Genomic DNA, 15,355 nt, shown 5'->3' on the forward strand with positions numbered 1-15,355 from the left:
TAGAAGAACTACATTCATGAGACTTTTTCACAACTGATTTGGGTGGCGGTTCTGATTGCAGGGAAAGGAGCTGTTCATGACTGAAGAAGAAAGGCAGAGAGAAGCATGTCTCCGTGAGCAAGAACGCCAGGAGTTAATGCATCAAAAGCGACTCGCGCTGGAGACTAACAAAATCATCAAAGAGCAGCAAGAGAAAGAGAGACTGTAAGGACTCGGTATAGGACAGTCTGAAAAATTTAGCTTGGATTTGGAAAGGTTATGGAAGACAGGAGCAACTGTGACAAGACTCCCAATTTAGATTAACTTACAGAGTCTCTGTTCATAAATCCTTATCCTGTGGTGCTTTTGATCTTCTGGGTTTTCAAAGCTGATATCATTCAAACACGTCTTGAATAGAAGGGTCACCTTGTTCCCTGTCTGTCATACCCCTATGATTCAGTGTGATATTAGTTATTTTCCCAATGCCATTCCCTCATCCTTTATTTTTAGCAGGACAGTTACAAATTTTATACTCTTACAATAACACACTATGGAACTGTGTCAGAAGCAGGTAGTGACTTACAGAGTTAAATAGATGATATGCCCTTATCCAGATGGTCATGAATGTCCTCAGGGTTCCTACAAAAGTATATTGAACCCTTGGTATCTTAAAGATGACTTTTAAAAAGGAGCATTTTTCCCCAATGCATATGTATTTACTGTCCATATCTTTTACTAACTATATGCTGACACACTTTGTGCAAGTTCTTACTCAGAAAGTACTATTTTTATCATGGTGTCCTAATTCCTCTTATTATAGAAGAAAACTGGAGATTTCCCAGAAGGCTGCAGAGGAAGAAGAGAGATATCGCAGAGAAATAGAGCAGTAAGTAAAAAGCTTACATAGGCAATATGCTGCCTGAAAAAGGGTCCTTATATATTAGATCTGGCTGAAAACATTCTGCATGTTCTTTTCTAATAAAATTGTGTAATATTTCAGTTTAGCGAAATGTAGGGTCCAGTGCATATGAGTAAGTACACCACAGTTACAGAACAGGAAACGATCTGAAAATCAGCACCTTGAAAACATGAGGATTATGGTGATAATAAATTCAATCTGAAATTGAATTTGAGTGCTTATTTTAAAAATATATTATAAATGTATAGAGAAACTTAAGATTAAGGAAGTTCTGTGTCTCAGAACTCATTTACTCTGTTGTCACTGAACTACTACATCTAATTCTAACAGAAAAAAAGAAATTAATGTTGCAAGGAAATGGATCAGGGAAGAAATAGGAGAATGACTAAAGAGCTAGAAAACATGCATATACTCAGGGGCTTGATGACTTATCCACTTAGCTTAAATTTTTAAAAAAACAAAACACAGGTAGTTTGTTCATTATCTGTAAGAGTGTAAACAGTGTGAAATTTAATAGCCTTTTCAGTCTATCAGACAGTTCTGAAAACAAAAGCTGTGTAGATTTAGACTAAAATATGGACAATGTGATGTTAATCATCTTGAGTAGAAATTTCAGTCATAAATTTTAAGTAGGCTTTTGCTTTTCTAGGGAGAGAATTAATTAAATTAAAACTGTGGCACCTAAAGCAGGAAGTTCTTATAACCTATTTTATTCAGGAAATCTGGTTTTTATTATCACAGTCTATTCTGGTTTTAAAAATCTGTGATTATAGGAACTAGACACATTCAAAGATTGTATTATAATAAAGTCAGTACTATAAATGTAACTTAAGCATAGTTCTACATTTGGAACTTTAAAATTAACCAGTTTAATATGTTGTTGTTATCACAGTAAATAATTTCCCTTCTAAATGATGTTGGGAAATTGCATGAAAAGATAGTGAGAAATTGCACAATATCTGTTTTTATGCATCCTTTTAGAGCCAAAATTGACCCTGAAGTATTCAGCTTTGCACCTTTGACACCTTAAACAGTTTTTAATTCATATTCATTCACTTAAGTCCCTTTACATGTACCTGTATTAGCTAAAATTCTCTGATAGAAGAAGTGTAGGGATTTCTGAATATGTGAGGTGCAAAAAGGAATATATTCTTCTGACAGTCCTGCTGTGGGCTCTACTGCAGCACGTGGATGAATTCTTACACGTTCTCTTTTTCTAATTCCTGGGGAATAGGTAACATCCTGTTCTTTATTGTGGTCTACTGTAGAAATTGCTGCAATAGCCATGGAAATCTGCTGTAAAAGCAGACCATCACAGGTGAAAAATGATTCCGTTCTCCAAATGTAGATTGCTTGTCTGTTATAATGAATGTTTGGTATCTGCATTATCCGTCTGAACTAAGTGCATCTTTGCTCACTCTGGGAGGACTTTCATGATCGGGCTGCTCATTGTAAGGTCTAGCAAGTCTTTATACTTCGTTGTGTAATTTCCAAGTGCTGCTCAGGCACTTATTAAGCTTTTCCATATTACAATCCAAACTGTTAAATCTGTCTCAATCTCATTGGTGAAGGGGAGGGAGGATGGTAGTATAGCAGCTTCGATTTAATCTGAAGCTTAGGTTTAATAAGCAATTGCAGGCAGGCAGTTTCACTAGAATGTAATGGTTTCCTGTATTAACAGTTTGTGAGGATGACCCTTTGCTGTATTTTTAAAATCCTTTCTGCAGGAATTCCTTGTATAGCTTCACTGTGCCCTTTATTAGTATCTTGCATACATTTTAGGAAGAAATTTCAAATATGCCAAAATGGCAGAGGTCCTTAACTCTGTGTACTTCAAGTTACATTGTAACCCCATTCCTTTTTTTAATTAAAAGGAAATGTAAAAACAAATCTAAACATTCTGTCCAATGTTCCCTGCTATTGACTATGCCTCCAAATCTAAATACTGACCTCAGCTGCTGATTTAATAGCACTTTGACCACATATGGATATTTTTTAAATATACCCTAGCTAATTTAGAGATGCAAAACATAATCCAAGTATGAATAGCTTCATATATATCTAAGATCTGGTAAGTTTTTGAACCATATATCAGTTAACCAGTTCAAGACAGGCTACAGCCAAGAATAGATCTTGGATCACTTAAAGGCACCATATATGAAGCTACAAGCCATTAGGTTATATGGTAGTTCTCTTGTGACATACTTGGGATTTGCTGAATTTTCCTTCAAAATGTGGTTTTTTGATCATGATGTCTTTCTAGGTGCCTTCTAGGTAATTTACTTGTTTTATGAGCTGCTTTGTCCTGAAGCGTGACAATTTTTTCTTTTTTTCTTTTTTTTTTTTTTTCCTTCCCCCCCTAGAACGCTGAATTTTACATGGTTTGTGTCTCAAGAGTATCTAGTTCTTTTGGGGAAGAGTCACTTTTTAGTGTAGCCTAGAATTATGTGTTTAGGAAACTATCATCCAAATGGAGATAAGATACAGAAATAAGACACGCGCTCTTGAGGTATAATTTACCATTGTAACATCTGATTTAGGCATGTGGTAAATATTCTGTCACTTAGTATTTTAGTTAAAACTGACTGTTTTTCTAATAGATATTTCCCAGTTCTAAAAATGAAGAAGTATTAGGTGAGAGATGGCTTTTGGCTTCAGTTAAGGTAACAGTCAGTATTGCAGTGTATCACTCTGGGGTTAATATTTGTGCACATGTTTATATAACTGGCCTTAGAAGTCTCAATATTAAATAAGAATATTTTACTCAGTTACATTGTATTTTACAAATTATCTTAGTAGCTTAGTAAATTAAACAGATTGATGAAAGGAATTTGTTTTGGGGAAAGGGGCAGTTTATTGTGCTTTATATTAAAGAGGAAAAAACCAAACATAGAACACTAAATAATTGTAATGAGTTTATATTGATGATGCTGTTTTTATAGTCAGAATTCCTAGCTGCATTTTTTTCCTATAGGATAACAGCAGAGGAAGAGAAATTTAAAAAGGAGTGGGAAGAAGACTGGGGTCCTAAAGAACCTCCCAAATCTCTAAAAACTGTGACTGCAGAAGTGCACCCTGCCCCTCATTCCAAACACAGAAGTAAGTAATTGATTTCAATCTGCTTCCTAGGGAAAGTATTTGTTTCAGACACATCACTGAGCTGTGTGGAATATATCACCAGTGTGTGTCCAAGTCAAGCTAGCTATGACTTGGTTATTTTCAGAAGGCTGAAAGCATATGATTGATTAATTTAATAGCTCTTATTTAACAGGTACCTAGCAAAATCTACATCCACTCAAACAGTCATGTTTTTTAACAAGAAGCAGCAGAAATAAAAAAATAAAGCTCACTAAGAAATCGTTTGAAGTATCAGCCTCTTTAGTTTGGGGTTTTGGTGCCTTGCTTTCCATGTTGTTTCTGTTCAGTGTTTTGCCTGTCAACCTTTTCACAGAGCAGTTCTTGTGTCACTAGACTTGTGCTAATTTCCACTACATGCCCAAATGGAAGCAGTGCTGCATTTTTTATATGCTATGCAATTATGTTTTTATGTCCCTGTGGATAAGCTGATATTCAAATGCTAAGTTATATACGTATGAGTGCTTTCATCTCGGTGAAGAAAATATTACTTATAAGTAATATTTTAGGTTTTATGGGCTTTTTTCTACTGGGTTTTGTTACTTTTCAAAATGAAGGTATGACGAAGGGGAGACAAGCATTTGGTTTTGTTCCTTCATTTGGAATTAGCTTTGAGCTTTCTGCATTAATCATATAAGCAAATAATTTAACATCATTTTTATATTTGAGAAGAGATCTTGGGAGGTGGAGTGTTTGAAGGTAGAAAACGAGTACTAGATTTGCAGTCTCATTTAGAGTGAATGAATGCACTTTGTACTATTCCTATTGTTACCTTTTTTTCTTCTCCCTTACTCTGAATCAGTGTATTACAGAGGGTGGAAGTTATGGTTTTGAGTATTTTTGTCTGCTTGCTCTTAACTAAAAAAGACAGATATGGAATCCCTGCTTTTGGCTTGGAGGAAATGAATTCAATGGTTAGTTTTCAGAATAATCTAAAGATCTTCTCCCTCATCTCTTCAGCAGGATCTCGGTCCTCTCTTACTTTGGCACTCTTTGAGGGCTGCGGGAATGTCTTGAAGCTCCCTTGCTTCTCTTATATGAGGAGGAGTTAACAACTTAATTGAGTAAACAACTTAATATATTAAATGTCATTAAAAATTGCAACAGAAATCATTGTTGCAAAGGAACAGTGAGACACTAAACAAAAAAGAAAAATCAAAGATTCTTAAGAATCAGTGACTTAAGTGTTTTTCCTAGATCTTTTGACAAATCTGTTTCTTGCCAGCATGCCTTTCACATCTAATTTATTTCTTCTCCAGCTAAAGTATTTACCACATCATTTTTCTGCATATCACTTTCTTCAGTTCATGCTCTTTTGACAACTATCTTGAAAATGAAATGATGATGGTATAATGATATTTACAACCAGTGCAAAAATAATCTTGCATGCTAAGAGCTTGGGTAGCAAACATGTAAGCATGTACTAATTAAAAGCATGCAATCAGAACTTCTGAATCATTTCCTAGGGACCTAATCGTGAAAAAGCTAGGCACATTTCTAAGAATTTGCAAAGTTCAGGCATCTGTCCATGAGTTGCTGTGTGTAGTAGCAGATCTGTTAATATCTTGAATAGATCATCTGTCAGAGTAGAAGAAAAATCCTGCTTTTTCAAGTGTGGTTTACTTGTCGATTTTGAAACACCTTTTCCTTACTTTTTGTTTTTTCTATTCCTCTCCTACTATCATTTTTCTTACTGAATCTATCTGTTTTTCCTCCTCTCCTGTCCTTTTTCCTGTCTTTTTCCTCTTTTCATCCATTGCACCAAATCTTTCACAAACAATCTGTAGTCTGCACACACTGAAAATCGATTTGATATCACTGGGCAGGCTGCTTCAGAATTAGTCAAGAGACTGAGGAGGTACTGTGTTACACTGCAACTTTTCCATGAAGAATTGCCCTGAAGTGTAAGTTTGACTTAGATGTCCAAAGGAATTTAAGACCCTTGGAGCTTAATTGGCAGTTAATTGGAGCTTAATTGGCTAAATTGGAAGCTACAGATAGTATGTGAAGAGTGTACTAAAGTGGTATTAGACAAAGGAAAAAGTGGAAAGTGCTTGTTGCATAACTTAAGGGAGACCTGGGTCAGTTCCTAACCTGATTACGTTATTTTTTTGTGTGACTTCAGGGAAGTCACGTAACTTTTCATGGATGAGAAACTGAGATGGGGAAATGTTTTTTCTGCAACTCTCTTTTATCCATTTAGTTTTCTGATTCTTCAGGACAGTGTTTTCTCTGTATAGCATTTGCCCCAGTGACAGCACAGTAGAAGGCTGATACTTCTTTTTGAAGCCAGATATCCCAGAAAAGCCACCTACCTCTGCAGGCTTCCCTTCATAGCAGAGCAGACTAATTGGCCATGTGCAGATACTAACTGCTTTTCAGGGTTGGAGGAGGTTGGAAATGGATTTGATTTAAGCAGGACCTCTTTTTTTTTTTTTTTTTTTTTTTTAAAATTATGTGGAAGAATATCGTGTTGCTAACTTTTTATTTCATGGAAACTTCTAGTCACACATTGCTGATCTCTTTTTCATTTCATGGGAACCTCCAGTGAGACTGTCATTTCTGTCTCCTCACTCCTTTCCTCCTTTGTTTCTCTAGTAGATTTAAAGGGAGTTGCACATGACCAACTTGAAACAGATGACATGGATGAAGTGATCATGAAGCAGGACAAACAGGTTTGCAGCTCAGCCTTAGCTTCCTTTCCTGATTCAGATTCTTCCTGTGTTTCACTTCCTCCTGACAGTCAGTCCTGACACTGAACTGATCATTCGATTTTGCTAGGGCAATATGTGTGGTCCCTTGGTAAATGATGAAAGGTATGACATTGTTGCTGTCATTGCTTTCTAAAGATACCTTGATACAAATACAAAATCTATCAATCCTACAGAAAGGTGGCTTAAATTGAGAGCTGTGTGTGTTATCGGTGTTTCTTATATAAAATTATGGTAACAGATTCTTTTGTATGTTTTTACTTAGCAATGTGTTTTGTAATACTCTATGTACTTGGCTTGAAATATTCTATCCTAGGAAATGGAGCTTTTCTTGTCTCCTCAAACACCACTGTGTTCTGCCACAAGCTCAAATGAGTTTGAATACCTGTTTCATTTTAAGAAGGCTTGTTAAAACTAGTGTAAAGTAGGACTGTGACCATAGAAATCTTAGCAATGCATATGGCTGTATGGTTCTGTATGAAGATTACTTGTTGCATTTGCTTTGTTTAACATAAAATGTGTATCACTAAAATAAGGGTAACATGACTAAATGTACTAGCACCATTGATCAAGAAATCATCTAAGAACTTGTCATATACTATCAGACCTTTGGTCTTGTGCTTTCAAATAAATTTTCATCAGTTATATGTTTCACCGTGGACTGATCTGAATCTGAACCAGTCCTTGACTTTTCTTCCAAAAAAACCTCAACGTTTCCTTTACCTTTTGTAGCTTTTGGATGGTTTTATCGGTATGAAGGAAAATTTCCCACAATCCGCAAGGTACAAAGTGTGATATGTGAATTTGTTTGCTGTGCATTTGAATTTTAATTCCTCTTTTTTCTTCTTCTTCTCTGTTATTACTAGACATTCTTTATAGTCAAATGCTTTTTCTTTTAACGTGTGCACAAATTCAGATGTGTTTGGGATGCATCTGCCTAGGAATTTGTCCTTTTGAATACTTTGGACTTTTCAAGTTCTGCCAGCTGCAGTGGGAATTATATGTCAGTACTTTGCAGAAAGTGTTCAGTACAGGTGGGCAGTACGTGTCTTTATGTTCCCCAAAAGTCCTCAGAATAATGTATAGAAAAAGGCAGAGACAAAAATTCAATAGGAATCAAGTATGCAGTTCCCAGTTATACCTTTGCAAATATCCCAGTAAGAGGAGTGCTGAAGGCAAAAGGCTTTTAGGCATGTACATCACACAGAATGAGAAAGAAAAAAAGAAAAGAAAAAAAAACCCAAACAAAAAAAAAAAAAGGAAAAAAGAAAATCTTTAAGCTTGACAGGATACTTTTATATCTGTAGAGTTGCTGATAAAGTATTGCAACTTCAAATTATTAGAGTTTAATAATTTATTCCTGCTGTTGCTTTATTCTCTTTATTTCTTTCAATGTATATTAGCCATATTATAGGGGTTTTGTGGTTGTGTTGTGTGTTGGTGATGGGGTTTTTTGTGATGGCTGATGGTCATGAACTGGGGTAGAAATGTCAAGAAGAGTTCATATGTTTATCTTCTGAGAGCTCAGGGTTTCTGAGTAGGTCAGGATTGTGTCTGACAGATTAAGTATTTGTGTCACAGTTTAGGACTATTACTTTAACCTTCTGTGTGGACAGGAAATGCCTGTTCACCTTAATAGAGAATAGGAAATGATGGTACACTCCGATACCATTTTGTACTGCTAGCAACTCTAAATCAGCATGGATCTGTAACTTGTGTGAAAGCCAGTACAGTTAGGATATCTATCTGAAAACTATAAATACATGTTATGAAAGCTCAATCTCTTCGCACAAATAGGTGATCTTCTGTATTGCTGCTGACAAAGGTAGTTTATAGAGTGTCCAAATACCTTTTCATACAGTAATGAAGATCTTACCCAGTTCCTGTTGAACTCTACTGCACAGTGTGGACTAGAAGCTTGAAAAGACATATTTTTAATCTTCGGCTTTCAGAAATGTTTTTAAGTCTGGAAGTGATGAATTTTCATCCTACTCCAAATTGCTAATTGATATTTTGTTTTGTTTTAAAAACAAAATTTCATTCTGTACTAAAAATGTCTATAATAGGAAGTAAACTGAATCCATGGGGAAAATGGATGGAAAGGGTGACTCATCCTGCTGTATCTGAATGCAGTGAATGCAGCTAAGATTGTCTGATATATGTTCATGTTCTGGAACACTTTGGCTTGTGTGTGTACTGCTTAGTGTGCCTTTAAATTCAGTAATTTTTCACATGTTGATACCTAGGCAGCTGACCTGCTAGATGTTACATTTAGTGCTAAATGTATCTTCTAATTTATTAGAAGATAAGATAATATCAGCAATTGTTATTAAGGTACAAACTAATTAGCCCTGAATAAAACATGCCAACAGAATTATGTTTATGTTAAAACATTAGTGTGAAAAGCTAGATTGTTTTTTTTACTTAAACTTTTTTAAATTTTTGTTGCCAACTATTATTGATTTTTATTATTATTTTTATTTTTTATTTTTTTTCCCCAACAACAACTCTACTTAACCATGAAGCAATAGAAAACATCCCACTGAATTCAGTAGTACAAAGTTCCGACTAACTACTTGCCTTGGAGAATTATCTTTTGTAGCTGCCAGGGAAAATGTCTGTTTTCCAAGGGTTTAATATCAATATTACACGTAAAAGGTGGAAGGAAGACAAATAATGCTATTTAAAGTGAAGCATGTTCATGCCTTGAATTCCCCAAACCACCATGAAGAGTCAGTAGCTGATGATAATGAGCAGAGCAAAATCAAACCCAAAGCATAGCCTTTCTGGGCACTGGCAGTAATTGACAATAAGTGGCCAGCTGCTCCTCCTTTTTACTTTTTCATAAATAAAAGGAGAACATGGGCTTTCCAATACCGGTACAAACAGGAGAGGGTGGCAGAAATGTGACGTCATTAAAGTAGAAATAAGGAGCAGGATGTACTTCGAAAATAACAGGAACAGAGGCTCCAAAAAGACTATGTAGTTTTCACCTTTGGTTGCACTCTACATCTAAAATTTTAGAGTTGCTTTGTGCTGTATTAGTTCACTCACGTGAGCAGATTTTATCCAGTGCTCATAAAAGCTACTTGGCCGTCGTGATGGACTGTTCTTTCCTGGGAGCAATTCAGCTTCTGCACTGATCTAAGCCTTTCCTTTGTAATTGCTTATTTCAGTGGTATTAAGGCAGGTAATGCTGGTTTTAGGGCATATGCATGAAGATGTTTTATGCATAGAATATTCACATCTACCTGTACATGAGCATCTGTCACCTGAAAGCAGTCAGTCTTGTATTTAGATAAAAATGCCAGAACAGAGTGATGGCAAATCAAGACCTAACCAAAATTGTTTGAATATTCAAAGTTTTGTACTGGGCCTTTGTGCCCTAATGTTGTAACTTTGCAGAGGAGCAAAAAAGTTGAGCTGTCTGATCTTGTCCAACTTATGTTAATGTCCACAAGCACTCCAAATAAGGTTGAGTTTCCTGCAAATTGCTGGGGAAATGGACTTCAGATTTTCTTTTAAAAGACCATCCCCATACTTGCACAGACTAATTATATTTTCAAGGCAGGCACTCATGTACCAAGCTTGAAGTTTGCCGTGTCTTTAGCTGATGTAAAAATCTGCTTAACTGGAAAAAAAAAAAAAAAAAAAGAAAAATTAAACCACCAAAACTTCCCAGAAAGGGAAAGAGCGAAAGAAGTCAAAAAGTGACAGTCTGTGTGAACAGAGGAAGAATAAAAAGGAAATGGAGTTTGAGCAAAAACTTGCCAAAGAGAAAGAAGGAATGTTGGAGAAAGAAAAACAACTGAAAATAAATCGTCTTGTACAAGAGGTATGTTGTGTTCTCCTATGAAGTGCAAAATTATATTGAAAGAAAATGAACTGAATCTTTAGTGCAATTATCTTAGCAGGACACTTGTTTAATTATTTCAAAGATAATGAAGTTTTTAAAAATTGCTGTTTCATTGTAGAACTCTGTTCCCATGTTTGCTTGTTTCTACAGTCAGTTTTTGCCCAAATGAAGATACCTCTGCAGTTAATGAGTGTCCATGTGTAGTGATGAATTTAATGAAAGACAGCAGAATAGGAAATCATTCTCAAAAGCATTATTAGTTTTAAAACTAATTTAAATGGCATTTCATACTTTTGAAACATTTTGTATTGTAATTGTACCTATAACCTTTTTTCATGCACTGATGTTATGGTTAAGGTATCTGAGACAGAACGAGAAGACCTGGAAGAATCAGAAAAGGTGCAGCACTGGGTGGAAAGACTTTGTCAGACACGGTTAGAACAGATTTCCTCTGTGGAGAATGAGTCTCCTGAGGTAAAATTCTGACTTCTCCATATATTGCATGAGCTCTAAATAACTCAGTAGTTGTGTCCTAAAAGCAACAGGTTTTTACCAGAGAAAAGTCTGTTTTGACCTTTCCCTCTCAGCCTTCATTCTAAGAGGGGAAAAAAATGTCAGTAATTGATAAATTACAATCGATATAATTTGCTGTTCCTATATTTTATTGAGATTTGTTTTTTATTTTAATGAACTGGTTTTATTTTGTTCTTTTAAAGTATATTATCACCACAAAATTAACGGTTTTATTGGCTTGTGAGCTGTTTGGCCTAGGTGGGATGTGCTACCAACAATAAAACTGAAACTAGAATACCCAGCCATATTTTTTTAGTATCCGATGAAAATAAGAATGTCATTGGCGATGGGCTCTTGGATGCTTCCTTGTGTTGCAGGAAATAAAGCTACAGGTTAAGAAAATGACAAAGATAAGAAACTCCCAAATAACAGGGTTTGGTTTTGTTTTTTAAATAGTCCCCTTAAACGAAGAGAGTTGCAGATAGTGATTGTGCCTTAGAGCCTGATGGTTCTAGATGTGGAGTGAGGCTTTCCCACCATCCTGCTGCTCTGGCTCTCTTCCAAGCACAGCTGCTTTCAAGAGGAACACTGCAATCTGTTGAATTCCCCTGGGATCCCCGAGAAATTGCAACCACAAAGAAGACCCTTGGGGAACACTCTTGCATGAATTTCCTTCAGGTCAATGTGGAGCTGCTCTGAAAAAAGCAGCTGGTCTTCTGTTCTTCCTGATCTCGGGCTCAGATCCATGTGGCTCTTTCAGTGCAGGTCTCTAGGACAGTGGAATGATTATGCTGAGTTTTCTCTCGCTACCCGATTTTGGCTGCCTCTGTTCTGGTAGGTCTTTGTCCCACTTACTTTGTAAAGTAAAAGGGAGCATTACGGATTAAAATCACTATTGTATTTCCAGAGCTCTACCCTGATTTAAGACAAGCACTCTGTTGTATTTGCTCCATCAATTCTTCTGTTACATTACATTACATATAAATATGCTATTACAATTCTACAAAACTACCTAAGCAGTTAAACTCACATAAAACAAAACCAAAATGCTTCTGAGAGATAAATGCAGCTGAACAATATTCAGGTACCACAGGCTTGAACTGCTGCTTGAGTATAAGAGCGGTCAAGATCTCTTGACCTCTGCCAATGAAATACCTGTTTTTTAGTACCAAGGGGTGAGTATGGCAGATAAGGAGATCCCAAAGAATGTCAACAGAGATACCTACTTGAGGGAAGTATTGTCATATTAGACTGAGATGCATGTGTCTGTAGGACAGCTCATCTCAAATATTTCCTCAGCCGAGTCTACAAAATAGCAAAATGAAAGAGTATCAACTGGATTTTCTTAAATACTTCAGTTTGTTCACTGACAAAAGAAAAGTTAGCCACTCTAACAGCATATGTAGAATCCTTCTTTGCATACACAACCTTATTTTTTGGGTGAGCTGCTTGTTATGTTCAAACTCTGGAGTTTGTTAGCCCCACCATGCATCTGGTGTTGATTAACAGAAATTAGAAGGTCCAGAACCTCCTGAGGATCTGAATTTCATAGCACCCTAAACTTTTTGTTTTGATAGCTCCTTAAGCTTACTTTTCTCACATGTATTAATGTCTCATTATGTTTACCCCAGACTTTAGCCCCTTTCCCTTTTTAAATGGCATGGAATTTCAGGGCCCTTCTTCAATTACTTTCCTTTTATATAATCACCTTTTCAAGGAGCAATTCTTGCTTTCTCTTCATAAGAGCTAGAGAGGCAAGAGTTGTGTTATCTGTGATTTGTCCTATGATTTTACTTTCTGAAGACTCCATGCAGTTGGGGTTTTCTGGTTGTCTTTTGAGGGGTTTTCTTGTGTGTCATCCCCCCTGCCCCAACAGCCAAGCCTAGTGTCACAGCACTCCAGTTTTCTTTCCAGTTTAGAAGTAAAGTGCTTTTAAAATGGCTTTCAGAGAAAAAGTTTATGTATATTCTGTGTGGGAGAAGCCAGGAGCTTCCTGTGCAGGAGCAGTTAGGCTGAGTGATGTTCCTAAGATTTGCCACTAATTTCTTCAGAGCTGTTGCAGGCAGATGAACTGTTAAGGCAGATTTCTTTTCTGTTGCACATAGTTGGCAAGTGGACGTCCTTCCGCTTCTCCTTCGGCCACATCAATGCGGCGTTTTGCTGGTGGCCTGCAGCTTCATACCACAGATCTTGATGATATAAACTTAGATGAAGTTGACAAGCCTAAACAACGTGTCGCACCGCCTCTGCTACCACCCCCCACTGTTACTCCAGCATCATCAGCTCATCCGCTTCCTACATCAAATGTTCCACTTTCAAGAGGTCCAGCCCTGGCAGTAACACCAGCTTCCCAGGTGACCTCATGATCTGTTCAGATGCATGCACCTTTACCATTCCCCTGCCTGGCTTTCCTCCCCTGCTCCATTGCCCACTTTATCCACTGGATCTACCTATCTGCCATATGCAATGTTAAAAGAAGCAATGGTTTCAATGCTTCATAGTAGTGAATGCAGTCCAGAGATAGGTTGTTGGATTTTTTTGTTTTGTTGGTTTTTTTAATTTAAGTCCAGAGGGCTATGCTCTCTCCTCCCTATGTACATTGTAACCCTACCACATGCAGGTATCTTGGGCAGAACGTATCAGCTAAAAAGACAATTTGAACTTGAGTGTTTAAAGATTAAAAAAAAAAAAAGCAATGGCAGGCAGCAGATTAACTCACAGTTGATAAAAATGTCTCTGTAGTGAAAATGACTTGTGAAAGTGTTTTAAATGTCATCAAATTGATTTGTTAGGTGAGAAGTGTGGACAAAAAAAAAATTAGCTTAAAATCAGAAGCTCAAACTTTTAAAATATCAACACTGTATAAATTACCAGTAAAATACTTTTAAATGAGCAAGAGCTGATAATCAGGTTTGACTTTTTCTGCACACACAGGAGTTAGGGATTTCTTTGAGAAAATGTTCTGACTTTCTCCTTATTACAATCTCAGTCCAAAAGAGGATCAAATATAAGAAATCTTGTGCCAGATCTCACTTTAGGAGAGAAATGGTGGCTGTTGCATCATAATTCCCTTTGCTAAGCACTGTAGTGGGATGCACGTACTCATTTTTGTGGCAAAAGATTCTTATTTGTTTCGAACAGCAGAAGAGGATCCCATACGGTCACGTCTTTCCTGCACAGTTTTCTGCATGGATTGACTGACTGCATTGTTGGATTTAATTTTTTTTATTTTTTTTTTTTTGCATGTTTGCTTGGAAATAATAGGCTTTATGTTTGCATGATTCTGGTTGGGTGGGGAAGGATATGCAAATTCATCACTTTTCAGGGGAAACTTGCAGATTATTTCTATGTGAATAATCGCCCTAATGTGAACTACAAATCTCTTCTTATAAACTTAAGTAGACCTCTGGTAGTGCTCGATCTATGTCCTTTATTATGTTTGAAGTGCCAAGGATATACTAGATCCACTGAAATGGAGATGTCAGATGTTCTTATGGATAACAGGTTTCCCAAGTTATTTGTGAAATAAAAATGATGTGAAATGACACAAATGTACAAAGTGCTAGTGTTCAGAGGAGAAATACATTCTCCTAACGCTAATAGAAAATATTCAGATAAAAGAAGTAATATAGGAACTGCCATACTGGATCTGACCCCAAACCCATATATTACAAAATATGTTTCTGGCAGTTTTTCACTGCTAGATATGTTAGAGAAAAGACATTAATAATTAAAGAAAAATACATCAAGTAACAACAGCAAAAGAAGACCTAGCCTTCAAAAATGGTAAGTCATTTTTCACTGAATATAATTAGTGTGTATGAGGAAAGAACTAAGCTCTTAGTAAAGTATGAATACTGAGCCAAAGTTGCTTTGTTTGTAAGTAGATAACTCAGTATTTCTGATGTGGTTTCAGAAATGGAAGAAAAATCAGAAGCTGGACAATTTATCCTTGCTGCTTTTTAAAAAGTGGGTTTTTAACACGGCAGATAAGCAGAAGCAATGTGTTTATTTGATGTCAGTGATTAAATATCTTGGGTTTATGCCTGCTAAAGCAAAAAATAAGACAACTGTTGTTGTCCCATAAGTGTACTTTTCCAAAATTAATCAAACCGGTAAATCTCCTCTATGTTGCTAAGTTGGTGGGTCCGCCCCCCCCCCAATCATTTAATTTTAAATTCAGCTTGAACAAATACCAGCCAAAAAGGAATGAAATGCTGTCATATACATTCTTGACAACTA

General features: G+C 36.4%; 1 protein-coding gene across 1 annotated transcript in view; it reads left to right on the top strand.

The window, feature by feature from the left end:
- The window catches only part of USH1C (USH1 protein network component harmonin), a 52,447-nt gene that overhangs the window by 21,184 nt on the left and 15,908 nt on the right, over positions 1-15,355 (top strand). The window contains exons 12-18 of the mRNA XM_075048667.1: positions 62-204; positions 800-865; positions 3,873-3,997; positions 7,477-7,526; positions 10,427-10,579; positions 10,958-11,074; positions 13,219-13,467. Coding sequence (XP_074904768.1) covers positions 62-204; positions 800-865; positions 3,873-3,997; positions 7,477-7,526; positions 10,427-10,579; positions 10,958-11,074; positions 13,219-13,467 — 903 coding nt within the window. The remainder of the gene's footprint in view (positions 1-61; positions 205-799; positions 866-3,872; positions 3,998-7,476; positions 7,527-10,426; positions 10,580-10,957; positions 11,075-13,218; positions 13,468-15,355) is intronic.

Source organism: Buteo buteo, chromosome 16, assembly GCF_964188355.1.
Source record: "Buteo buteo chromosome 16, bButBut1.hap1.1, whole genome shotgun sequence".
Taxonomy (NCBI): domain Eukaryota; kingdom Metazoa; phylum Chordata; class Aves; order Accipitriformes; family Accipitridae; genus Buteo; species Buteo buteo.